Source organism: Micropterus dolomieu, linkage group LG02, assembly GCF_021292245.1.
Source record: "Micropterus dolomieu isolate WLL.071019.BEF.003 ecotype Adirondacks linkage group LG02, ASM2129224v1, whole genome shotgun sequence".
NCBI lineage: Eukaryota > Metazoa > Chordata > Actinopteri > Centrarchiformes > Centrarchidae > Micropterus > Micropterus dolomieu.
In genome coordinates, this window is record NC_060151.1 from 4,663,108 (window position 1) to 4,688,020 (window position 24,913).

Genomic DNA, 24,913 nt, shown 5'->3' on the forward strand with positions numbered 1-24,913 from the left:
ATATTAAGACCAATACAAAAAAAGGTTTTTAGACTTAATGTGATAACAAATCAAACAAAACTAATAATAATTTGCTGCTAGTTCTGTGATGTGTTTTGCTGATTGTATGAGACTGCATCCTTCAACGGACAATGTCATCTGCCTTAAAACTGCTTTATTTTATTTCACAATAACGATAATTTATATTTGGTTACTTGGGGGCAGCGGAACACGCTTAAAACATAACACTGATATCGCCATGTAAAGTTGTTTTGGTGACAGTGTAAGCATTACATAGCCAGCGACATGGAGCTTCATTAGCATTCATTTGGTGCTGTGATTTGTTGTGTAGTGAGCTTCATGTATTTCACACTGCTGCAGATGAAGTCCCTTCTGTACAGTAAAGTCAGCCTCATCTCCATTCAGGACAGTTGTGGTTTAGGCCTAAATCTGGCTGTGTGAATTATTCAATTACAGCTAAATGATTACAAAGAAATAATGCTGATATTAAAAAGAATACTAAGCCCGCTGCTGGAGGATGGATACATAACTTGAAAATGTCTTATCAAAAGTACTAGCTGCAGACACAAAATGGCGGACCTCTAAACGAGCGTCTTCGCAGTTGACATGAAACCACGTTTGGCCCTCAACAGCATGTCTGTTATAACTCTGTGAAAGCATTTGTTTCTCTCTCTCTTCTCCTTAGTTTTGGGGTCTGGGGATGACATGTGTACAGAGATTTAAACATTTCTAGTGCCACCTTTAGAAAAGAAATTTAAGATAGTCATGTGCTAACCCACCCCCAATGTATCTAATTTACAGTCAGTAAAATCAATAAAAAACATATACAAGTACTTATTAATTTATTTACACAATTTTAAAATACACAAGTACAGTGGCATTACAAATGAGGAGCAAAAGTCTTAAGGTGGGAGTGGAAAGAAAGATTTCCCGTGAATCCACAGTAAAATGCATTGTGGGACATGAGTAACCCTCTCGACTACACAGTTCAAAGCAAAATTGGACAAGAAGTGACAAAATAAGAAATAAATGAGAGAAGCAGACAAACTATTCTCCCATGTAAAGTGTACTTGCATTTATCATAGCCATCATCAGTGAGACAAACAAGTTAATCCATCACCTTTTTTTGTTTTTCAGCCCACAGGTGAAGAATATATATATATATATATAAAAAAAAAAAACTGCCTTAGCAGGAACTCTAATGGAGTGAGGCATTCCCATTCCCTCCGTACACTGCCGTCATCATCCGAACCTGTACAGCGGCTCGTGTGGACGTGGTAGACCAGTGTAGGCACATCCTATACACAACAATAGAACAAACACGTACAAATTACCACTACACCCCTTTGCCCCTTTAACTACAGAAAATGGCCAACAATACTTTGCAACCAGTCTACCACATAGAGAATATTCTACTTCAACATCTGCAGGATTAATTAGTCAGCGCGGCTGACCGCTCAGATCAGGTTTCCTCGTGATGGATGGGCACGAGGCACAGAGAAGAGCCACATGCGGCTTTTGGCTCCTGTACCATTGGGATTCGACTGCGACTTCCTTTCTTAAGACAACACTCCGTCCATAACGCTCCAAAAACCTCCCCACTTCCATTCAGCCTGAGCACACGGGTCCATTTTCTACCTGGACTCGCACATCGTCTGAACTTCTGATGGGGATATCCCAAGTTGGTGTGAAAGATCAGTATCGAAGACGATCAAGACAAGGTTTAATTGAACTGCACTGGACACATCAAGCCCAATGAATTTTTACTGTGCTTAATCTATAATATTGGTTTTTAAAATTCACGGATGAATGACTGTAGAGTGGAACATTCACAATTTAGTACGGTACTTCATGTGGGACTTTCAAAAAACAGATTAAAATAAGCATGGTCAAAATTGAGGCAACTATAACATATGAGCCTCCCCCCCTATAAAAACTGGGCCCTACATTCTCATAATGCAACTCGACAGTCTTTTGTTTAAGCTTTTCCAGAGCTGGTCTACGATTCAGACCAAACTCACTGTAGAGCTGTTTGTCTTGCCTGTTAGGTTGCACGTCTCCAATATAATCCTGCAAGTTGACAAAAAAATTTAAGTATTTTTTGCCTCCTTCGTAGAGTTTTGATGCCGTCTGCACCATGGATTTGCCAGTTTCTTGTTTGCTCTGGGCTGGTAGACTGAAACTGTTAAGTAGTGTAATGTAAATGGTGAAAACTAAACTGCAGCAAGTGTCATTACGTTGGGAAAGACATTATTTAAGCGCCTGTGGTTGAGGTTGATTTTTTTTTATGATCTACTGAGATAGTACTGGAGAGGCACATCCAGATAAGCAAGTTGAAAGTCTATCTGTAAGACAGACAGTGTTTACCGAGGTCTAGGTAGAAAATGGAAAAAAGGTATGCTTGAAAACAAAATAGCAAACAGCATTTTGACCCAAAATGGAAGCTGACAGAGAAAGTGGGCGAACGAGTTAAATACTTTTAAAAAAAAAAAAAAAAAAAAAAAATTATCCCTCAACATCTTCATCCCCTCAACTTTGAGCGTATGTAAGTCTACGACAGAACCACACAAACACACAAAACCACATCACAATACACCCGGTTAAAAACAACATCTCATCCATTCAAAGTGGACAAATTGACCTCTGACTATTTCACTGTTCCATTCACAGCTTTCTCAAGCAGCACACTGCAGTCACAACCTGAAGACAGAAAGAAAACGTGCTGCCTGTTCTTGGATTTACAACAATGTCCTGGTTCCAAAGCACCTGAGGAGGACAAAGAAACTCATACTACGGGATCACCTTTGAAAATAGAACATTAAAAGGCCTTTATTGTCCCATTTTAAAAACAAGGGGATTATCCTACCTTTAAATTTAAACCTCAAACACCTAAAAGAAAAAGGAAAAGAAAGTTGACTTGTGGGATTTCAGGAATCTTTCAGGACACAAAAAAAAGAGTTTAGGCACTGTCCTTTAACACTGCCATGATGGATCACATTTCTTCCTGCTTTCCTTATTAAAAAAAGCCCCACACTTAATATTTTAAACAGCTAACAGACTCATCCTTCTCCATTTTCAAACCCTCGGGAAGTCTGACCATTGAAGCTGGTGTAAGACGCTTAATGCTTTATAATAAAAATAAGTAAAAACAAAATTAAAAAAACAAACAAACAAAAAAGGTAAATGCCAGGGAAAAGTGAATCCACGGTTTCATCAACAGTAAGAAGAAGGGGAGGGGGGTGGGGGAGTGTTTCCACATCTTCAACGAGAGACGAAGAAAGGACACTGTGGCTGAGACTTTGCCGAGGTGGTTAAGGCAACCAAACTGTTCTCCCCCAAAACATCTCTCCCTCTCACACACACACTCCTGGTTGTGCACCTCTTCCTCGATCAAGGGAACAAGAGCGCAGCCAGACTCTTTGCATTTGTTGGTAGTCCTGTGTCAATTAAGAGTCCGATCTATGTGTGTGCGTGTGTGTGTGTGTGTGTGTGTGTGTGTGTGTGCTGCAGGTGGTGCATGTTGAGGCCTCCATGGTGCACAGGCGGATGGGAGGGTTTCACCGTGGGGCTGCAGACTGGAGGCCACCGGGTGTGACCCGGGACAGAGCCTGCAGAAGACAGATGGAAAATATGGTCATTTTTCTTAACATTAAATCCACAGTTCAAGTATATAGTATATAAGTATCAACCAGAGGTGTGGACTCCAGTCAGACTTGGGTCATAAATCGATACTTTTTCTAGTTTTCATCTTTTGCCAGTTTAAGTGGCACATTTCAGCTGTACTTAGTTAATAGTGTAAGTTACTCGCTACTCATTGTTCGCTGTAAGCCACTGGTTGTACAAATTTAAAAGATCCTTTGTAGCATTACTGTAATAACAAAATTCTAGTTATTCTTGTAAAACTGAGGTTATAAAAAGTAGTGATGTGTCCTTCCATTTCAAGGCTTCAAAGCGTGTGTCGAGTAATCCAGGATGATTTTTGTGAAGCACGTACCGAGGCTTGTGTTGGTGACGTATGTGGTGACGTTCAAAACCTCGGTCGTACCACGCGACTGATTCAGGATACGGGAATGAACCCTCCTCAACATTTTATTGACTTCTGATTTGATTTGATCCCAATTAGATTGTAGCTAAAGCTTATTTAAATTGACTAAAATATTTGATCAACTTATGTCAAAATTGCTTTGATCAAATCATTTCAAAATTTGTGATGAAACAGAGGAAATTTTGAGTAGCCCAAGACTAGCGGCAGCAAGAAACTGTTTTTTTTGTGTGTGTTTTGTAAGAATTAAACTGGAGGCTTTTACCCCATATTACCCTAATAATAATTTTCTAACGCAGGTAAAATCATCTCCAAAAAAAACCTGAAGCCCAGCACTGTGGAAAAGGTATTTTAAATAATAATGAATAAAATGTTGTCTGTATTATCTTAAGTCACAAACCAAGTAACACAAGCACATTCACATCATAACCCTCTCCCTTGTTTCCACTTTCCTTTTGACCCCATCATAGTGTCATAAACAGACACCATATTAATAAGTTACTCATTTATGTATCGGCATCAAAAACATCATTCATTAATTTATTAAATTCAAAGCTTCACAAACCAAAGCAGTTTTGCCGTTATAGTCACTTTGCCTGTTTTACATTTATTGTCCACTTGATGGCACACTACAGCAAATGAAGCACCATGAAGCTTCGGCCCCTGAGTGAACCAATTCAATGGAAAGCTTCAATGCTTCATGAAGCTTCATCGCACCATCACTAATAAAAAGGGAAAATTGTTAAGAGGCAGCTCTGCTAAAATAAGGATACAAACAGAAATTTAATGAATAAAAAGGCACAGAGACATTTAACTGGTCTATCTGACCATGTTTCATTATAATAAATCTGTAGCTTCACTCACTCCTTACACCTAACATGGTTGGTAGACCTACGGCTGTTGGTTGTAGTAGACTGAAGTAAACATTATTAGACTTTGACTGGCTGTAAAACTCTCTGACCTGCTGGGTGAGCACTAGGTCGACAAGAAAGAAAAAATTAAACCAAGGACCTAATGAAGCCATCAGACAGCGGAGCACTGCTGGGAGAGCCACACGCCCAGCAGGAAGGTAGGAGATGCTCTTAAACCACGGCCAACACAAGACAAATGCTTATTTGCCCTCATTTTAATTCTTCTCATTAATCTGTCTCACTAAGGTCTGTTGTTACAAAACTACTGCTGCTATTTGGTTGTTTCATAGCAGTGATTCATGTTCAAAATAAAATGCAAAAAAGGGGGAACTACTAACATATGGTAAAGTGAAAAGGGAAGTACTTTGTCCTTTAAGGCTGTCTGAAAAAGATCTGTACGTGCTGATACATACTGTGTGTTCTCTTGTGACATACGGTTCCTTTTTTGAAGACAAGTCAATCTTGTCTTTCTTGATTGTTTATTTCATAATATTTACTGTCATGCAATACAAAGTCCTCCCTGTTCTCTTTTTAATTCCCAGTACCCACTGAACGAGAGACATTTCTTGCTCCATTTCACATCTTTTCTTGCCGTACTGCTGATAAGTAGCTTTGCACGTCAGACCTAGTTGTGGATTTCTTACATTACACAACAAAGCAGTTTGTGTGTTCCTGTGTGCGTGTGTGGTACCTGTGAGGTGGACATGCGGGATGTGTCCTGGCGTCCCGTCAGGTCTGAGGAGGAGATGTTGACAGGGGCCCCTCGATGCAGACGCATGCTCACCTTCCTCTCCTTCTCCAAACCTGAAAGACAAAAAAGGTAAAAGAGGTCAAATTATTACAGTGGATTTAAAAAAAACAAAAACGTTCAAGTTAGCGTGTGTTTGTGCTCACCTGTGTGTGAGGCGGGGTTGAGGGGTGAGGGGGCTGCAACTTCTTGAGCTGCCCTGGCTCTTCCTGAGGCCGAGGCCATGCCCCTGGCCGCGGGGTTCCTGCTGTGCCTCAGTCTCTCCTCCCGCTCCCGACGCTCCCTCTCTGCGTCCTCCACGGCCCTGTTGGCACCCTGACACACACACACACACGGTTTGAAGTTTGTCTCTCAATATCTACACGCGAGTAGCAGTTACCTGTTAACCCACATAGCCTCTTATTGAATCAATTAACTGCATTCTTTTGGGTTTGTTAACTGAATAGGTAAAAAAAAAAAAAAAAAAGGGAGGTAGAGATAATGTGCCTTTCTCCACAGGGGAAAAACACTTTCGACCTGAATCATAATGCCATCTAGAGAAATGAACTAAAATGCTCGCCAACGAGTATTTCAGCACAGCAACTTGGGAAATTCTCACTCCCACAGGTGCCTCTCTGTCTCGTACCACCTGACAGTGCAACATCACTTCCTGTAGGCTATAATATTCTCTCATCTAATATCTGAGACTGTCACATGACCTCTCCCTCTCATTCTCGTCACAAAGTTTATTTTAGCGTCTCACTTAAAGTTAAATGATTGCCTCTTTTTTTCTGCCAGTCTGTCACACTGCTCTGATGACACGCTGTTGACAGCTGCGCTATTAATATTTTATAATTGTTCTAGGTCCTCTGATTCATCAGGCTGAAATGAGCAATTCACGCCACGTCTGTGCAGTCTAGAATCCAACTTGGAAAAGAGGTTTAGGATAAGAACATAAAAATGTCTTGCATGAGGCCCACGGTACCTTGTTAGCAAGTTAGATATCTTTAAACAACTTTTTAAGGCTAAATATAAAGAAACCTGGACTCAATAATAATGCAACAAAGTACTGTGGCAAAACCTTTGCAAACGTGGGAGTTCAACTTGCCAAGTTTGAACACACAATAATGTGATTTTACTTGGCATGCTCTGTACTGAGAAAGGCCTCCGAATGCATCAGCTGTAACAAATCGTGGAAGCACAAATCCTGCAGTGACTGACTTTAGAGATGACAAAAAAAAATGAACAAAATCCCCTCGATGATAAGACAACTTACAAATTTGAGCATGTTCCAGTCAAAGACATAGTCGTAGGAGAAGCCCTGTCTGTGGAAGAGGTTCCTGAAGAGCTGGCGGAGGTACGAGTAGTCGGGCTTGTCATCGAAACGCAGAGAGCGGCAGAAGTTCAGGTAGGTGGCAAACTCCGCTGTAGGGACAAAGAGGACGGGAAAGTTCAGACACACATGGCCCACACTGCAGCTTCATGGCAAATACTTGAACAAAGACAATCCAAACACACTGACTTCCATCCCAATATAGAAAGTGCTGTATGTTAAAAGTGCAGCAACGTTAATACATGATTCTTAACATCCTAAATGGAACTAATAAAAGATGGCAGGGAGCACTTAAACGTACATGGGTAGCCTTTGCAGAGGACCTCAATGGGCGTGGACATTTTCTTCTCACTGATACGTTCGTACTTTTGCCTCTTGGTGGCGGCTTTGAGGCCTTGCCAGGGCAGAGAACCCAGGTTGAAGTACATGAGGACGTAGCCCAGGGACTCCAAGTCGTCCCGTCTGGACTGCTCTGTAGACACAGAGAGGACAAAGTCAGAACAGCAGCCAGGAGGAGTCTATCCATTCGTGGCATTAGTCAGGATTTTGTGCACCTTATAAAGACCAGTCTTACCAATGCCCAGATGAGTGTTTATGGAGGCGTAGCGGGCGGTGCCGGTCAGGTTCTTGTTCTCGCGGTAGGGGATGTGCTGGTGTGTGCGAGCGTCGCGGTATTTCTTGGCCAGGCCGAAGTCGATGATGTAGACCAGGTTTCCCTTCTTGCCCAGCCCCATCAGGAAGTTGTCTGGCTTCACGTCTCTGTGGATGAAGTTCTTGGAGTGGATGTATTCAATGCGGCTGATCTAGATACAGAAGTGGGAGAGGATCTGATGTCAGCCTTAACGTGCAAATATGGCAGGGCACAGATACAAGACCCAGAGAGCACCGTGATAAGCATCCAATCAGCGAGCTTAAGATTTAGTAGCCGCTCAGGTGAAGTGAAGTGAAGTTAGACATTATGGTTTGTAGAACTTCGATATAAGAAACCTCCAAGCTAAAAACAATCCAACAAAACTAGCAACTACATACATCCCGTGGCCAGTCACTTTCAGTTTGCACCCCACTTTCACATTCTTTCTCTTCTTACCATCTGGTCAGCCAGCAGCAGGACGGTCTTGAGGCTAAACTTTCGAGAGCAGAAGTTGAACAGATCTTCCAGACTGGGCCCCAGCAGCTCCATCACCATCACATTGTAGTCACCCTCGGCCCCACACCACTTTATCGTCGGAATACCCACTGGAGAAGAAGGAGGGAGCAGGAAGGTTACATTTGGTACTAATTTATTTCAGGACTGCGATTGAAAAGGGTTTTAAAGTTACCCAAATACAATTTTTTAGTTATCATGATTATTTTCACAATTGGAAGTAATTTTAAACAAGTGGCTGGTATGTTTCTTCAGTTCCAGCTACTGTTTTTCCCTGCATGTCTGCTGAACCATGATTAAATTGAAGACTGTATCCGCTCAAACAACCAAAATATTGGTGTAGTCCGACTGCCATCAGACAACTCAGGGGACCAACCTCAAAATTAAACATTTCTTTAAGAAGCTTACAAGCAAGTTTCTGTATTTCTGTACAGACCTTGAATCTTTTTATAAACTTTTCATCGTACATTTCCAAAGTACTGAAATGTGTAGCTGCTGCCTCTGCTGCTGACTCCTCACTGACTGAGGAGACCTCTGCAGCTGTCTGTAGTCATTGTGGAGCTGAGATCAAGTGTGAAAACAAATGGAAATTTGTGCACGCTGTTTAGACTTCAGAATTAGAGCAAAATCCCACTGTCTGATGCAGGCCAGTGTAATGCTACTGTAAAGAACAAAAATGGCTACAATTTGAAAGGCTGGATCCCACACACAGTCCACTTCCCCACAGACAGGAGTGTTAAGGCAAAGGCCAGCTGGTTTAGTAGTAGCTGGTAATTGGCTGACGTTGCCAAGGCGAAGAGGCCATCTGGCATTTCCTTCTACAGGCAGACAGCAACAAAATGCTGCTCCTCAGCAACTACCAATGCGCACACGCACGCACAGACACACACTTTGCATCAGCTATTTATATACATACAAACGCAAATACACCCCATAGACTGGGTCGGCCAACATGTCCCAAAGATCATGCTGGAACAAAAATACAAATGCATGTGTGTGCAGTTGGGCATATATAGACAGTCTCGTGCACATGGCCTGTCAAGTAGACGGTTTGCTATGAAGACAGAAAGTACTAATAAGCCCAGAGTGAATTTATCAACCGGCACAAAAAAATAGCGTGAAAACTTAGTTGAAGTACGTCACTGTGCAGTATGGGCTATTGAGCTGAAACCCTCTGGTGATGAGTGTGACAACAGAAAGCTGTTTTCCTCAACATGTTGTAGAGACTACCGAGCTGACGTAACTTCCTGATTTTGTTTTAGTTCCCCAAAGAAACAATATTTTCCTGCTCTCACATACAATGCAGAGAGGTTCTTTGTTGCTTCTCCACGCATGCAGCTTGTGGGCATGTTTGAGCACAAACTGTACATACCACACTGGTGCATGACAAAGTCATTCAATTCCTGAGCAATGTAATTTTATGAAACTTTTTTTTAGCCATGCTAGTGGCCTGGCTCCATAGGTAGCAATGTTGGTCGGTTGGTCACTTTGCCATTTTGGTACAGACAGAAACAGCGTAACTATTGGATGGATTGTTATGAATATATATTCATGGTGCTCAAATTATGAAGACTACAACTTTGGTGATCTTCTGACATTTCCTTTAGCCCCACGGTGAGGATCGCACTTGTTGTTGAGAGGATATATCTCAATCAGCCATGAAAGCCATGGAATTTGATTTTAATTTAAATTTCAAGGTGAGTGGTGCCAGAGTGTTTTAGAGGTGCATGTGTAAATAGGGGGGTCAAGTCAGACAGGTTCTCCCAGCTCATCATTCACAGTCAAGTGTCCACAGGGATCAGGAAGGAAATTAAAGCTGAGATAGGCTATGCATGAGACAGTAAACAACCAAACCCACCCCTAGCCACTCCCCCAAAACACATTTTGAGTGTGTGCAGGTAGGCCATCCAATCATTTCATCATTCCAAGTACCAATACCTACCTCCAGCCAGTTCTTCAGTTAACTCAATATACACCGTTTGTCAGAGGCACCAAACACTGATCATTTTCTGTATAGCTAATAATTTACAATGATTAATGGATGCTTGCTTATATTTTTAAGTGCTTGTAAATATTGATGTGTAGCACTTAGTTCATAAAAGCACAAGCAACACTTTACCAAGTGACAGGACGTGTGTGTACATGGTGTGTTAGAATATACATTACCTCCGCCCTGCATCATCTTGTAGATTTTGCTCTCTATGTGGAGCTGTGGGTGTTTGGTCTTCACACATTCCAACTTGATGGCTACCTCCTCTCCAGCCGAAATGTCGGTACCTAGGACAGACAGTGGGAGACAGAGGTGAGCTGCATGGAAACATATCGCCTAATTTTGATGAAGAATGTAGCATAGAAGCACTGCTGTCAGGTCAAAGTCCAATGTATATCACTCTTCAGATCATCTTTACCCAAGGCCATAAAGTCTATGAAGCAATAGATATGGAGATAATTAGTTGTATTAGTGAGCACATTATCTACTGGTGACGGCAAACAAATATATAAAACACATTGTGTGGTTGGTGGACAAGGCCTGCTTGAGTACACAAGGTTGTTAACACAGCAAAGCCAGCCAAGATGAAAGATAAACCAACAGTGTGCACTGTATGTCCCCTGCTCTTCTTTCATGTATCTACTTGTATGTGTAGCCCAAATTCCTCCCTGCTATAATTACATTTTCATTCAACTGCTTTAACTGAGCAGAGGATTTGGGGAGCTGTCTATCGGAGACCACTTTGCTGCCCTTTGGGATCTGACAAACCAGTACTTGAGCTGCAAATATTTCAGCAAATATGGGTGTGGGGTCCAGTTCCCTCCACATAAACACAGCCACTGGACACTAGGTTACGTAATCCTATTTCTGGTACGCACGGTCTCATGTGGGCAGCAGTTCAATCGTGTAGGCTAACAGCAGCACCAATGGAGCTTAATTGATTATTTTGTATGGCGTGATCTGGGCGGGCTGAGCAGAACTCTCAGGGGAGGGGGGGGGGCAGGCAATTAGGGCCATAGCTCTGTTGAAAGCTGATATGTTGCATGATTTATACATGAGAACTGTGAAAAACGTGCTGAGTATGTGTGTCTGTACTGAAGGTAAGAGGGTGCTGCTGCCAAGTTTCACAATGATGCAGGAAAACAACAGCTCAGACTGGCACAAGGCAGTTCTGCTGAACCATCATCTATGCAACTAAATTAAATGGCATTGATCAGCCTTTGGCTGACTACCCGAATCCATATCCAAATCCGTCTGTGTAGTAACTTTAAAGGGTCAGTTCACAACCACAAACAACAAATTCCATTCGACTTCATAGCATTAGGGATGACATTGTTTTTCTCCCCAGTTGTGTGAGGACTGCGTTGAGAAGTGCATTACCAATAAATGGAATACACCAGCTGGACAGATAGCATTTGTTTAGTCTACAGAAAATAGTGAAAAATGCCCAGAAGAATTCCTAAAGCTCAAGGTGACATATTCAAATTTTTTTGTCTGACTAATAGTCCAAAACCCAAAGATATTGAATTTACTATGCTAAAGCATAGAAAAACAGCAGAGAGTCACAATTGAGAAACTAGAAACAGAGAATGTTTTGCGTTCTGGCTTTAAACAGCTGAAACTATAAATCAATTAGCAAAACTGGCCATGTTACCATTCATGAAGAACTTGAGTGAGTGAGGCCAAACATGTCTGTGTATTAGTTCAAAAGCCAGTGTTTGTGACAGGGAACCCCCCCCCCCGACACTTATCAGTTTGCTTTCTTTACCTGATTCCACGTCCCTGTGGAATTATAAGGCATTATTTTGGTTCTTGCTATAATTTTACAGACTAATGAAGATAATTGACAGATTAATTAAATATGCACATAACTGATACTTGTAACCCTAAAATGAATACAAGAGATTTATAATAGCTCATATTTATGGAAAGTATGTATGCGCATAGATTTCAAACACAGTTTGTGTGCCAATGAGTGACAAGTAAACAAGGGCTCACATTGACTTGTTGTTCTAGTTTGTGCTTAGCTAATCAATCAACAACAGAGAAAATGTCTTGAAAAGCTCTTCACAGTGTTGTCTGCTTTGTTGCATCATAGGAATGTGATTTGCCTGGGCAGATCCCCCTCCCACCCCCCTTGCTGATCTTCTCATAGAGGGGAGGTTGTGAGGATGTCTGCGTTATTGGCTGTGGTGTGTTTGTGCGTTATCCTGCTGCTGAAACATGTGCAGACAAATCCCTCTACACGGGTTCACAAACAGCAACAGAGGCAAACTACTAAGACCCCATTCAGACTTTGGTGTGGGCAGACTGGGTAACTATCTGATCAAAAAGAAAATAAATAAGCTACGTGTAAATGCATCCAAGGAGCATTGTCGGCAGATGTTGAAATGTTATAGATCAATCACTCTCTCCAAGACACACGTAATCGGTTACTGTTGTAACTAAACTGCTCAAGGGCAGAAGTCATTCTTCTTCTGGTGTTTTGGAGTTACCAACATTTCAAGAAGCATTACCAACGCCGTCTGGACTAGGAGAGGGCCGATCCTGATTTACATGTACCCAGGAAAACAAAAGGGAACATGGCAAGAGTGATGATGTTTGGCAAGTAAGACCAGCCACAGAGTGGGAGATGTGAGCTAGCAGAGTGTAAGCTCATCGTCCTCTGGGAGCTGTGGGGCCTGCGGTAAAGGACAAGAACCACACCAAAACCAAGCCTGATACTTTAAAACGTGTTAACACGGCATTCCTGAGACGTCACTAGCTACAACATTTATACTGCACAAAGAAATACTGAATGGAGCCTTTACTTTGCAACTGCAAGCAAAAAACTCAGACAACATTTCACAACTCCGAAGTTAGTGAGAAGTAGTCTGCATGGCGTCGGCAGACCCCGTACACACACCATAACATTTGACACATTCAAACCACAAAGTTTTACGAGCAGAAAAGCAGAAATGTAGCACAGAAAGGCATCATCAGCATAAAAAGGCATCATCAGCATAAAAAGTGAGTCACCACTAGCATTGGGTCTGAGCATGTCATAAGAAAACACTGTGCAGCTCTAAACCAACCTCACTGTTAGCTTTGATTATGTAAGTGGGCCCATCCCTTTCAGCATACACTGTTGGAAGCATTTCAGATTACCAAGTAATCACAAGCCAAGTATCTGTTACGTAAGTCTGAGTCAACAGGTAACAGACTGAAGCAGCGCTGTGCTTTGTCACTACACAGTTTTCCTTACCATGTGTTAAGACCAAAAATGGCGCTGTGTTAAAAATGGTGTGGGAGAGTTGCTTCAGGTGCCACAGCAGATCCAGGAAGTCCAATTTGAGTAACAGTTACAACAGTTTAAGGGCTAATCAGACAGCAATACACTGCACAACTGTGAGGCTGGATTATATTACTCACAAAGTAATTAGTGACAATAATTGTATCCTCTGTCTTGACAAAAGAAAAACAATACAGTTACAGTGTACACAGCCTCAGTCACCATCAAAATACAGAGAATACACATGAGCCAAAACACAGTGACGCCACAAAAGCGAAACTCAATGGCATGTATTCGTTTTACACAAGTGCTGGGGGGGGGAAAACAGTTCAGGGAGTTCGGACAGTGACAAACAACGTCAGACTTTCTGTAGCTTGTTTCAACATGAACCAAATACGCATCACCCAACACACAACAGGAGATTCAACAGGAAGTGTTTGTGGAACTACATGTTGACGCAGTCTCTTAACTGTTTTATGAACACTTTGTGAAGGAGTGACATTTTGCCATGCCAAATCTCTCAAACATTACAAAATGATTTTACCAGGTCTGAATATTTGACAGTCCACATTTGTAGTCAGTCGCAGTACACAAAGTACAAGGCTTCACTCCAAGAGCTGACCTCATCTCCTCCTGCCACCCAGACATCCCCGGCACAACAGGCTGCTCGCACATTGTCAGCATTATTAAAGCGTTCACACATTGTGTGGGAGCATTAATGTGGGACTTACTGTGAAATAGAACTACATGTAATATTAGGCATGGACAGTCATACAGTCCGCTGTCAAACTTAAAACATTAGCACATTTTAGAATTCCTTTTATTTTTAGGTCTTCTTCAAGACTGGCCTTTATTAAAATGTCTTTGGTATGTTAATGTAAATATATTACTAACTAAGTACAAAATATTACCATTAGACTTCAAAAACTAACTGCAGGGTGGGTCAGGCACAACCTTGGGGGTAGAGCGCTCAGCCATGTACACCATCTACTACTGTACTACTCTTCAAACCTGCACGTTTACTTTGTTGGTTCTCTTGTTTACGCCACCATCTATTAAACTGATCACAAGAGCAGAAGTCATACTGGGTGGCTTTCCAGCTCTCCTAACTTCCTTGTCCTTTATCAAAGAGCAGTAAAGTAAAAAACAGAAAAACCTGTTAAAGCAAGTAAGCTGTTGACATTCAATAGGCAAATATATATAGTAGGATGCGTGACAGTTGAAGTACAGGGTTCATAACTAGCTTTTTCACCACCTTCCCAAAATGTAAGCAATAGATGAAACCTTGGACTTGTAGAGACATTTTTCACTGTGTTCCAACATTTTATGGACCTATGATTAATAGATAAAATAACAGACTGATATACCCTTACAGAAAATAGTAGCAGATCTAGTCTATCCTGACCTTTTGGTTTATTTTTTAAGTAGATTTAGTCTATCCTGACCTTTTGGTTTATTTTTTAAGTAGATTTAGTCTATCCTGACCTTTTGGTTTATTTTTTAAGTAGATTTCATCATTTTCAATGTGCATTTAAGAGATATCATTCTTCACTACAGATGTACTACTATATTCTAAAAGAGGAATGAAATAAAACTTCCCCAAAAGTATTCATTATTCAAAAGCAGTAATAATTACATGTAATACTCGAAAAAGATCATTGCTTAGATTTCGGTTAATTGCAAAATCCAGACATACTGAATATCAAAAACATCACAGTGTATTCCACTTACATCATATTGTGAGTAAGTGCTAACAGACAGACTTGTGTGTTCTTCTCTCGGCTTGATTAGATGTCAGTGATGAAGTGATCAGTCCACAGCCCAGTAAAAATGCTTCATGAATTAACAATGTCTCCTCTCTACTGTGGTTTAGATGAACAAGTCTTAAGCTTAGAAATGTGATCAGCTGTTCTCAACCACTGTTGCCAAGAGCTGTGGACCTCCAAAATGGCCACCAGAGGATGCATTACAATGAAGGTGGTTGAACTCAATGTCAGGAGGATATCCCTGGTGTTTAATACAGTCAGTGTATGTGTTAATGAAATTGCTTCAGTTTTTTTTTTTTATATGTTTTCACTTGTTTGTACCTCACATGTACAGAGCTCAGTAATGACACACTTCCCATGATCACTTTAAAATTCCCACGCCCGACCATTAATGATAACAGCATCATTGCTAGCGGCCAATCTAAATCCACTCTGCTTATGTAGTGAATAATCTTTATCCTGCTGAGTTGATGTGGATCTCTCCAACCTTTCCATTTACCTTCAATGAGCGTAGCACAACCAATCAATTGGCCACCTAATCAATAGCCCACAGCCTTTGGCACTTTGTAAATGAAACTCCCCTCCGGGACTAAACAAGCAGCAGGATTTATAAACCATTTTTATGTCAAAGACACATCAGCTGATACTCACTAGGCCATGGAGCCTCCTTTGATCAAATTAAGTCTCAAGGACCCAACCTAAATACAACAGCCATTCTCACACGTTTAATAGCTTGCTTACTTTCAGAAGAAATTAAAATGATTCGACATTCTGGAAACTTCAAGGAAATACACCTTTTTGATATCCCCTGATGTAGCTAGCCTTCTGATTAATCTCTTCAGAGGAACAGTGCAGGAAACTGGACAGGCCCGTTGTGTTTAGAGGGAGCTGTTCAGCACCAGTAGTTAAGTTACATGTAACTTACCACTGAAGGGACATAACAGTAAATCCAATGGCCTGGTCAGCTATATTGTTCCCGGACTGCTGCTGCTTCCAGGTGAGTAAAGTTAAAGGCAGATTTTAAACTCAAACATTAGCTAAGCTAGGTTAGCTAACGGGCGATAAAGGGTTTAGCTACACTGCAGACGTCAGTTTCTATTCTTGCCGTTAAAATTGTTCATTTGAAATTCATTTCACATTATGACCGGCAAAGTGGTCCTCAAGTCGAGTAAATACATTTTGTACTATGGATTTTTACAAGGTAACAGACGCATTAATACTGCTAACTTAGGTGCTTTGCTACAGCGACTGCTAGCTTACTAGCTAATGATGCTAACACTAAACACTGAACAGCTGATTGACTATCAGCTCGTTTTAGAAACCCCGGAAAGGCAACCAGCTGGCAAGCTCTCAGAGCTTAATGTGGCAGGCTGAGGTAAATTGACAGGAACAGACACAATACAAACGTTTCTTTGACTATAACTTACCCAGATAGATGTCTCCAAATGATCCACTTCCAATTTTTCTGCCCAGTCTATATCGGTTCCCTACTCTCAACTCCATGACAAGGAATCTGTGGTCGGCTAGCAAGCACGCTCGCTAGCTCTAAAATATCCCAAAAAATTCTTATCTAAAGCCCAAGACTGTTTAAAAGCAGAATAGGCAAAACATCCGTCACATTAAAATCTCTTGGAGCGACGATTGTCTTCTGTACGTTGTGTCCGGAAGGAGACAGCTCTCACAATCTTTCGCCGTTTGTTTTAAAACACCACTAACCTCATATTCTGGTAATACTGTGCTTGTTAAAAAGGTTTAAGTGTGTACTTTATGCTCTCGTTGTTTTCGTTAAGACTACGCATTAATTCTCCACGGATGAAGATGGATTTTGAGGAGGTTACATTTACGGTTTCGCCTGAGTCTCCCTGTTGCTGTCTCAGCTCTGTCGGGATCGCTCGGGATCCTGCTCAGCAGTCGGGCCGGACGAGTCTGACGTCACTTCCCTGCTAGGTGATGACGGAGAGCTTTTCAGTAAAGAGCTGCCAACAGAGACCATCATCGGTAACAGCGACAGTGCAAGCAAACCTTTGTACCACCGCAGCTGCGAAATGTTATGAACTTTAATGCGGGTGACGCGTTTTGGTCTATTTGTGAAATACGAAACAACTGCACATGAAAATAGCTGGTGACAAAATTAACAGTAGGTTTTAGTCTACCATTGATCATTGGGGGAATGTAGCTAACTAAGACTATTTACTCATAGCACAGCCTACTGCACTTAAGTAGGCCTACATTTTGATCCAAAGCCACTTACAATTGCTAAAGGGCCTACATGTCAGAGGTCACTGGAACAAAGTGCTCAGGGACCCAATGGTGGATGGGTCAGAGTGGGAATCAAACCCGGGTTCTACACATTTAGGCCTACTGTGCTTTGCTTGAGTCTGATATGTTTTCCTGACACCTTCCCTACTTTTACTACCCTACATTTCAAAGGGAAATGTACTTTTCACTCCTTTATAACTATTTGACAGCTTTAGTTATTATTATTTGTATTTTGCATACAAAAATACTTATAAATAAGGTTTTAGTTAGTTGATTGACAGAAACTTGCTTAAGTCATTTTTCTTGCAAAATGGTTCCACCTTCTCAAACGTGAAGATTTCCTTTTTCATTTATTTGGGGGGGGTTGTTTTTTGTTTTTACAAACCAAACAATCGATCAATCAGTGGAGAAAATAATCTGCATATTTATCTGTAATGAATTAAGCAGTATTTGCATTCCTATACAAAATAGTTAAAATGAGCTCCACCTCAACAACTAAAACAGTGAATGCATGAGTGATAGCTTCTCAACCCTGGTGTAGATGGCTTCCTTGACACCTCTTTCAAACCATCCATCTTCTCTGTCTAAAATGTGCACCTCGTGGTCCTCAAACGAGTGTCCTCTGTCCTTCAGATGTAAGTAGACTGCAGAGTCTTGACCTGAGGAGTTGGCCCTTCTGTGTTGAGCCATGCGTTTGTGTCGTGGTTGTTTAGTCTCCCCAATATACAGGTCTGTGCATTCCTCACTGCATTGGACCGCATACACTAGATTGCTTTTCTTGTGTTTGGGTGTGCGGTCTTTGGGGTGTACCAGCATCTGTCTTAGTGTGTTCTTGGGTTTAAAAAACACAGGGATGTTGTGTTTGTTGAAAATCCACCTGAGTTTCTCTGATACTCCAGACACGTACGGAATCACAATGTTGTTGCGTTTGACCTTCTTTTCCTCCTCCCCTGTAGTTTTGTTCTTCTTGGATCTTGTGGCTGTTTTCACCAAGGAAGCCATCTACACCAGGGTTGAGAAGCCGTCATTGAACAGAGGAGGGGGTCTACGCCACCACTTATCCCCCACTTACAATGCTGTCCTTTCATCACTTCCCAGGAAACTCAACAAACGTAACCTCTTGGCCTCAGGTGAAGATACCAACGATGGTCGTTCAGTCTTGGCCACAGGTAGTCCTAACGACTGTAACGACTGTCGTCACAGCAACAAGGAACACTAACGAACCAGCGGTATCGATGACCCGGGATAACGACCCCACTGAGGTTAAATAGCTGAGTTTCCCTGCCAGTCAGTCAGAACTGAAGAAGTCCTTTGGATGAGGGAGGAAACGTCTTCCAGTATCTTCAATTAAGTCCAGTTGCCCTTGATTTTAACCTTCGTTGGATAACTATGACCTGGATGACTGAGAATCTAATATAGATAATAATCTAATGATAGCCTATATAGCGTAACAACCACAGGAGAGTTTTTTTCTGCATTTATTAGCCGACATAACCACTTCATAGTAGTACTTCACACTATGACATAATTACTTAAGTAGCCTAACATTTTCAATGTAGGACTTTTACTAGTAACTAAGTTTATTTAGTGTGGTATTTGCACTTTTACTTGTTCTTTTAAATGTTCTGAATTCTTCCTTCACCACAGTCATTGATTTCATAATGGTCCCTCCCCCACTTTTTTCAGGGTTATGCATCTGTACATTTCTACTAAGAGACGGTACAAAAATGATTTGGCTGGGGAGGGGACCTTCATTTGACATTGGCAGAAATGCAATAGGCCCACCCTCCCCACTAGATCTAAAAAAACCCGGGCATTTATGGCAAACATAACCAAGAGATGAAAATACAACCACTCTTTTAAATTACATGCTGCTAAATAGACAGTTTTACAGCCACCGAATTTATGATCCAGTGACTCTTATTTAGGGCCGCCATCTTTGCCTTCCTCCCTCGGTGCCCTTTGCCCTGTGTTGGTGTTCCTTTGGTTTCCTGCTAGGGACTAATCTCGTCATAAACAAAATTAAAAGAGTCTCGGCCCTGCACAATAACAAGAGAAAGGTTCCTTTGTCCAGCTGGTCTCAGTCTACCCTCTCATGGACAATAACCAGCACGTATTCATCTAATATAAACAGTCTCAATAACTGCAGAACAGTATAACAACTTCATCCATAGCAGTTAAAATGAACAATATACGTTACATTACAAATGTAAGTTTTACATAAAGTAACAACCAATCTGAAATGCAAAATAAAATGTAGTGCTACCTTAGTTTTTATGTTTATGTTTTTTTCTTCATTGTAATGACGAGAAAATACGCTTTTATTCTGAAGGACTGGGGTCGGAAGTCTTCGCTCTCGTTGCTGGTTGAACGAAAACTTCCTGTTTCCTCGTTTTTAATACAGATTGTTTCTTCAGTGGTTTCCCAGCTAAATTCAATGAAATGGCAACGCATGTGGGTGGAAACAAGCGTCCCCTACGAAGGAGACGAGAGGACGGAGAGAATAATGTCAGCGCGAAGAGGGACAAACCTGGAGCCAGTCGGTACAGTACTCAGGAACAAGCTGCTCACTATCTTAACGTTACATGTCAGCATTTACTTTACTCCAGTTTACAGGAGCACGGTGGAAATTTCACTTACTTAAAGCTAAGGGATTTATCACAAGCTGGCAGACCAAAAGTTGTTCTTTTCTTTGTCTAATCTATAAAGCATTTGTAAATTATTTGTTAATCATTGAAAAGTCACAAGTTACTTAAACTCTTCATAAAGTGTCTTTTGTTAGAGATTGGTGCCATCATTCTTAAGTGTATGAAATGTATTTATGCATAACTGGGTAATTTATGACCAATATAGATTTAAAGAAAAAAGTAAACAGTATTGGCCAAACTTCCAAAATCCTGGATCCTACATTTCCCATAAAGCAGCTTGATAGCATCTTCTCATTAGACCTTCCCTCCCTGCTGAATACCCACATCTTTCAAACCCCACACCTCAGGTTATGGCACAAGCTTTCTGTCATTCATTTGAAATCTCCTAAGCCTAAGCGGAGATAACCCTGATTACATTACTGTGACATCATCATGGTTATTTTCTCAGACTTGACAAACATCCTCCACAGAGAACTTTATAAAACAGTTTTTCCAAGCTGAAAAACTTAAATTGATACAACCTCTCATAAAAACAGATTTGTTTTGAGGAAAGTTTTTGTGTCATTTACTTTATTCCAATGTGAATTAAAGTAAATCATTAAAGATTAAATTGCCATTGCAGACTAGTGGACAGTTTCAGTTAACTGTTGCAAGGCCTTCCTCTGTCATATAATTTGTTTTGACTAATACCATTTAAGTTAAGTTAGTTAGAGTCTTACCCTGCCACATTGTACTTTCACCAGGTTGGAGTCTTGTTTGGATCAGCCAATGGATTCAGACAGTATCCATGAAGTCATCAAGTATACGCCCTCACCGCTACCAGGTTAGTTGAATTTATTAGAAGCAGTTCAATTGTAAGACACTCTGAAACAACCTAAACTGCAGCTGACTTCTAGATATTTTTTTTTTCCCTCTCCCTCTCAGCCAAACATTATGATGCCGATACCACTGAACCAATCAGCTGTGGGCTTCTGACTTTGGAGGAGCTGTTGTCGTGGAAACGAAGCGAGGCAAACCCATTTGTGGGAGTGGTGCCTCTGGCACCTCGGGCGCCTTCTCTGGCCAGTTGTCCACGTCGGACCCTGGTCTCTCATGACATGATGGGCGGCTACCTAGACGACAGGTATGGATGCGTATTTAGAGCTAGGGGCATTCCGTCAGAAATCATTTATTTATATTCACTTTTATCCAAAGAAACTTAACTATATATATCAGAGGTTGCACGCCTCTGGAGCAACCAGGGGTTAAGTGTCTTGCTCAGAGACACATTGGTGGATGTGTCACAGTGGGAATTGAACCTGGGTCTCTCACACCAGAGGCATGTGTCTTATCCACTGGTCCAACACCACCCTTATAATCACTTTCTGACCTCATCCCTTTACATTGAACACACATTTTTCTACACTATAACCTATATGAGAGAGTGTTGGAACATGGTTTGATGAACAAGCATGAATTCAGGAGACAGGGGCCCTCAAAGTTGACCTATATTGGACTCTCACTCTACCTAAAGACACAGATATCCTCTTCGAAAATAAACACAACATCAAGGTTGTCTGGTTATCGGAAAGCTACCACACAATGTTCCTCTGGTAAAGTTCTTTCCTGACTGAAACAGGACAGCTCCAGAAATGCTCTAGAGCGAGTTCATGTCACAGTTCAGTATGCCAGAGACTGGAGGTGTCTGCCATCTGAAGCAGCATCAGGCAGAATTAACGTCTCACACCCAAAGGGACCTTCCGCATCATTTAACAGTTAGTAGGCATGTTTTTAACTGTTACTGTGACTAAATAGCCGTGAGATACTTGAGACTTTTTAAATCACTATCCTCTTGAGTGCCTCGGATTTCCTCAACAATTCTAAACTAGTAGAATACCCAAACTGAAGAGCACCAGAGGGACATCTTTTTCACACCCGAGCAGAACTCCATGGAGACTGGTTTTGTTTATCAGTCATGTAATGATAAACAAGAAAACTGAATATATCTTACAGTTACGTTTATTTTTGAAGATGATATCTGTGTCTTGAGGTGAGGTCGGAGTCCAACGTGGGCAAATTTTGAGCCTGTCACTATGTAACAGTCCACTTTTCTGGTTTTAGGCTTTTTCTAAGCAGTTTATGATTGATGGATGGACATTACTAGCATCCTGGAATGGGTTGTTCTTCTCTGTCGACGCGCTCAATTGTGGTTTAGGCTTTAATTTCACAGATTTGTTCTTTGCTTCCCAGATTCTGCTTTAAGGTTTCTATAGTTTGGATCAATAAGTCTTCATTCATTGTTTCTCATAGAGATGACTGTCTTCCTGTTTATCTTGTAGCTGCAGTTAAATCCACGTACCATAATGCCATGTCATGCTTTCTTCCGTTGTCGAGGTTTGTCCAGGGGACAGTTGCAGAGGCTCCTTATGCCTTCTACCACTGGCAGTACATTGATATTTTCAACTACTTCACACACAACCTGGTGACTATTCCTCCTGCTGTGTGGACCAATGCCGCACATAAACATGGAGTCGTTGTTCTAGGTGAGCGAAAAGGCCAAATAGAACAGAACCATGTCCGGTTTAAAAACCCTGAATTAGTATTTTAGAGATTCAAAATAAGTTTGTTTTAAAATTTGACAGCACAGCAATTTCAGTTCCGTCTTAATCAGACTTCCTGTCTTCCTGTTGTGATTGGCCTGCTTTCCAGGGACTTTCATCACCGAGTGGACTGATGGCGCAGAGATATGCAAGGCCTTCCTGAAAGACGAGGAGTCGTACCGGGCAGTGGCTGATAAGCTAGTCCAGATCAGTCACTGTTATGGCTTTGATGGCTGGCTCATTAACATAGAGAACCCCCTCAGCGTGAGTAAGACTTTCACAATGCCTATCACCACCGTGCTTACAGCTCCCTGACGCATATAGGATCCAGTTCAAAGTTCTCATGATTAACTTACAGAGCATTGCACAGTCAGGCTCCTGTATGTGTGGCTGAACTACTACGCCCTACTCCTCAGATCGCTCCCTTAGGTCTAATAAGCAACATTTGCTGTCTGTCCCACGTGCTCGCCTTAAGACTCGTAGTGATCAAGGTCTGCCTGCACCCTTATGGCCTGATGATTCTGATGGTTCTTTTAAAACCTGTTAGTATAGTGTGTGTGCGTGTGTGTGTTGCCCTCTGCTTGCAGGAGGTTACAGTGAAGAACACGCCTTTGTTCCTGCGCTATCTGACTGACCAGATGCACGAGCGATTGTCCGGCAGCCTGGTCGTGTGGTACGACAGTGTGATCGAAAACGGACAGCTAAAATGGCAAAATGAACTCAACCAGTCCAACAGGTAGAGCCATTCCCTTTATGGTTTGAAAACGCAATGCAAACAAATTGGTCAATCATTAAAATGTATTCATTTAGAAAAGCAAGATGATTAGAACAATTTGTCAGTTTACTAACAACTTACCTATCCGACTCTTTGTCTGAATCGCTCCACAACAGGATGTTTTTCGATGCTTGTGATGGTTTATTCACCAACTACAACTGGACGGAGCAGAACCTGGAGTGGATGAGTGAATTCAGTGGGGTCCAAGGCCGCCAGGCTGATGTCTACATCGGGGTGGACGTGTTCGCCCGAGGCAAGGTGGTGGGAGGAATGTTCGAAACAAATAAGGTACACACTGCGGACTGACTGTGTGTGTGTTTTATGAAGAAGTCTTAATCGTCATCAGATGACTGACCGTATGCATCTTCTTGTTTTGCTTGTCTACAGGCACTGGAGATCATTCGGAAGCACAACTTCTCTGCAGCCATCTTTGCTCCGGGCTGGGTGTATGAGACCCACCACGATAAGACCGAATTTCGCAAGAACCAGGACAAGTGAGTGACTGAATTCACACATTAACCATTAGCTTAGAAAGCATTGCATGTTAGCGGAGGTAGATGAATAGACTGAGACAGAGATGTTTTAGAGTCCTGTCCTGTTTGCAGGTTCTGGGCTCTTCTGTCAGACTACCTGTACATCCATGGGCCAGCCTCGTCTCTGCCCTTCATCTCCTCCTTCTGCCAGGGCTTTGGGAAGGCTATCTACTGGAAAGGAAAGGTACAGAAGGAGGTGGCTCTTCAGCTAGGGGCAGATGGTGTGGGTTATATTGGTTTTCAGAATAAAAATTGGTGTGCGTGTGTTTTTATAGGGCAGCTCTAACCAACACCTCCAATCTCATCTCATTGATTGGACTCCAGTTGGTTTTAGAGAAGTCATTAGCCTAAGGGTTCACATACTTTTCCACCCTGCACTGTGACTGTTTACTCAGTGTGTTCAATAAAAACATATAATTGTTTGTGTGGTATTAGTTGAAGCAGATGGTGTTTGTCTATAGTTGTGACTTAGATGAAGATCATATCACATTTTATGACCATTTATGACATTTTATTTCTTGCCTACAAAGCCCTCCATGGCCATGGCCCGCAGTATCTCACACACACCAGTGCTGGATACAGGCATACTGGTCGTTCTAAGGGTTAACTTAAAGCTGGTAGCTGCTGGAAATGCCATTGCTTTGTTTAGTGACATGTGTTACATGAATGAAGTTTAGTTTGTCTGCTTGATGACTGCAGTCTTGTCTTGTCTTGTCGTGTGTGTGTGTGTGTGTGTGTGTGTGTGTGTGTGTGTGTGCAGCGTGAGGCGATGAGGAGCTGGTTCAACTTGACTGCCCAGGAGATCCAGCCCCTGTACTACCACACCGAGCTGGAGGCCCAGGGCTGGCTGAGGAGCCGCGGCTGCCCCGAGGACGCCTGGAACGGAGGCTGCTCACTGCTGCTGGACGGACTCATCCCTGCTACACGCACATCTC

General features: G+C 41.9%; 2 protein-coding genes across 2 annotated transcripts in view; one reads left to right on the forward strand and one right to left on the reverse strand.

The window, feature by feature from the left end:
* Positions 1-825: 825 nt before the first annotated feature.
* LOC123984065 (casein kinase I) lies at positions 826-17,109 on the reverse strand. The gene is made up of 9 exons (XM_046070680.1): positions 16,612-17,109; positions 10,324-10,434; positions 8,101-8,249; positions 7,588-7,816; positions 7,315-7,485; positions 6,957-7,105; positions 5,848-6,016; positions 5,645-5,757; positions 826-3,608 (listed from the first exon to the last, which is right to left on the reverse strand). Exons 1-9 carry the CDS (start codon positions 16,685-16,687, stop codon positions 3,558-3,560), a joined length of 1,218 nt encoding a protein of 405 aa, XP_045926636.1. The 5' UTR covers positions 16,688-17,109; the 3' UTR covers positions 826-3,557.
* The window catches only part of LOC123957782 (cytosolic endo-beta-N-acetylglucosaminidase-like), a 9,577-nt gene continuing 670 nt past the window's right edge, over positions 16,007-24,913 (forward strand). The window contains exons 1-11 of the mRNA XM_046030844.1: positions 16,007-16,181; positions 19,861-19,986; positions 20,835-20,914; positions 21,016-21,214; positions 22,465-22,613; positions 22,780-22,934; positions 23,258-23,406; positions 23,562-23,733; positions 23,833-23,939; positions 24,051-24,162; positions 24,739-24,904. Coding sequence (XP_045886800.1) covers positions 19,886-19,986; positions 20,835-20,914; positions 21,016-21,214; positions 22,465-22,613; positions 22,780-22,934; positions 23,258-23,406; positions 23,562-23,733; positions 23,833-23,939; positions 24,051-24,162; positions 24,739-24,904 — 1,390 coding nt within the window. The 5' untranslated portion in view covers positions 16,007-16,181; positions 19,861-19,885. The remainder of the gene's footprint in view (positions 16,182-19,860; positions 19,987-20,834; positions 20,915-21,015; positions 21,215-22,464; positions 22,614-22,779; positions 22,935-23,257; positions 23,407-23,561; positions 23,734-23,832; positions 23,940-24,050; positions 24,163-24,738; positions 24,905-24,913) is intronic.

Coding starts and splice junctions, on each gene's coding strand:
- LOC123984065 (XM_046070680.1), bottom strand. CDS start 16,687: ATGGAGTTGAGAGTAGGGAACCGATATAGACTGGGCAGAAAAATTGGA. Junction 7,486..7,587: donor AAACACTCATCTGGGCATTG/GTAAGACTGGTC, acceptor CTGTGTCTACAG/AGCAGTCCAGACGGGACGAC. Junction 5,758..5,847: donor CAACCCCGCCTCACACACAG/GTGAGCACAAAC, acceptor TTTGTCTTTCAG/GTTTGGAGAAGGAGAGGAAG.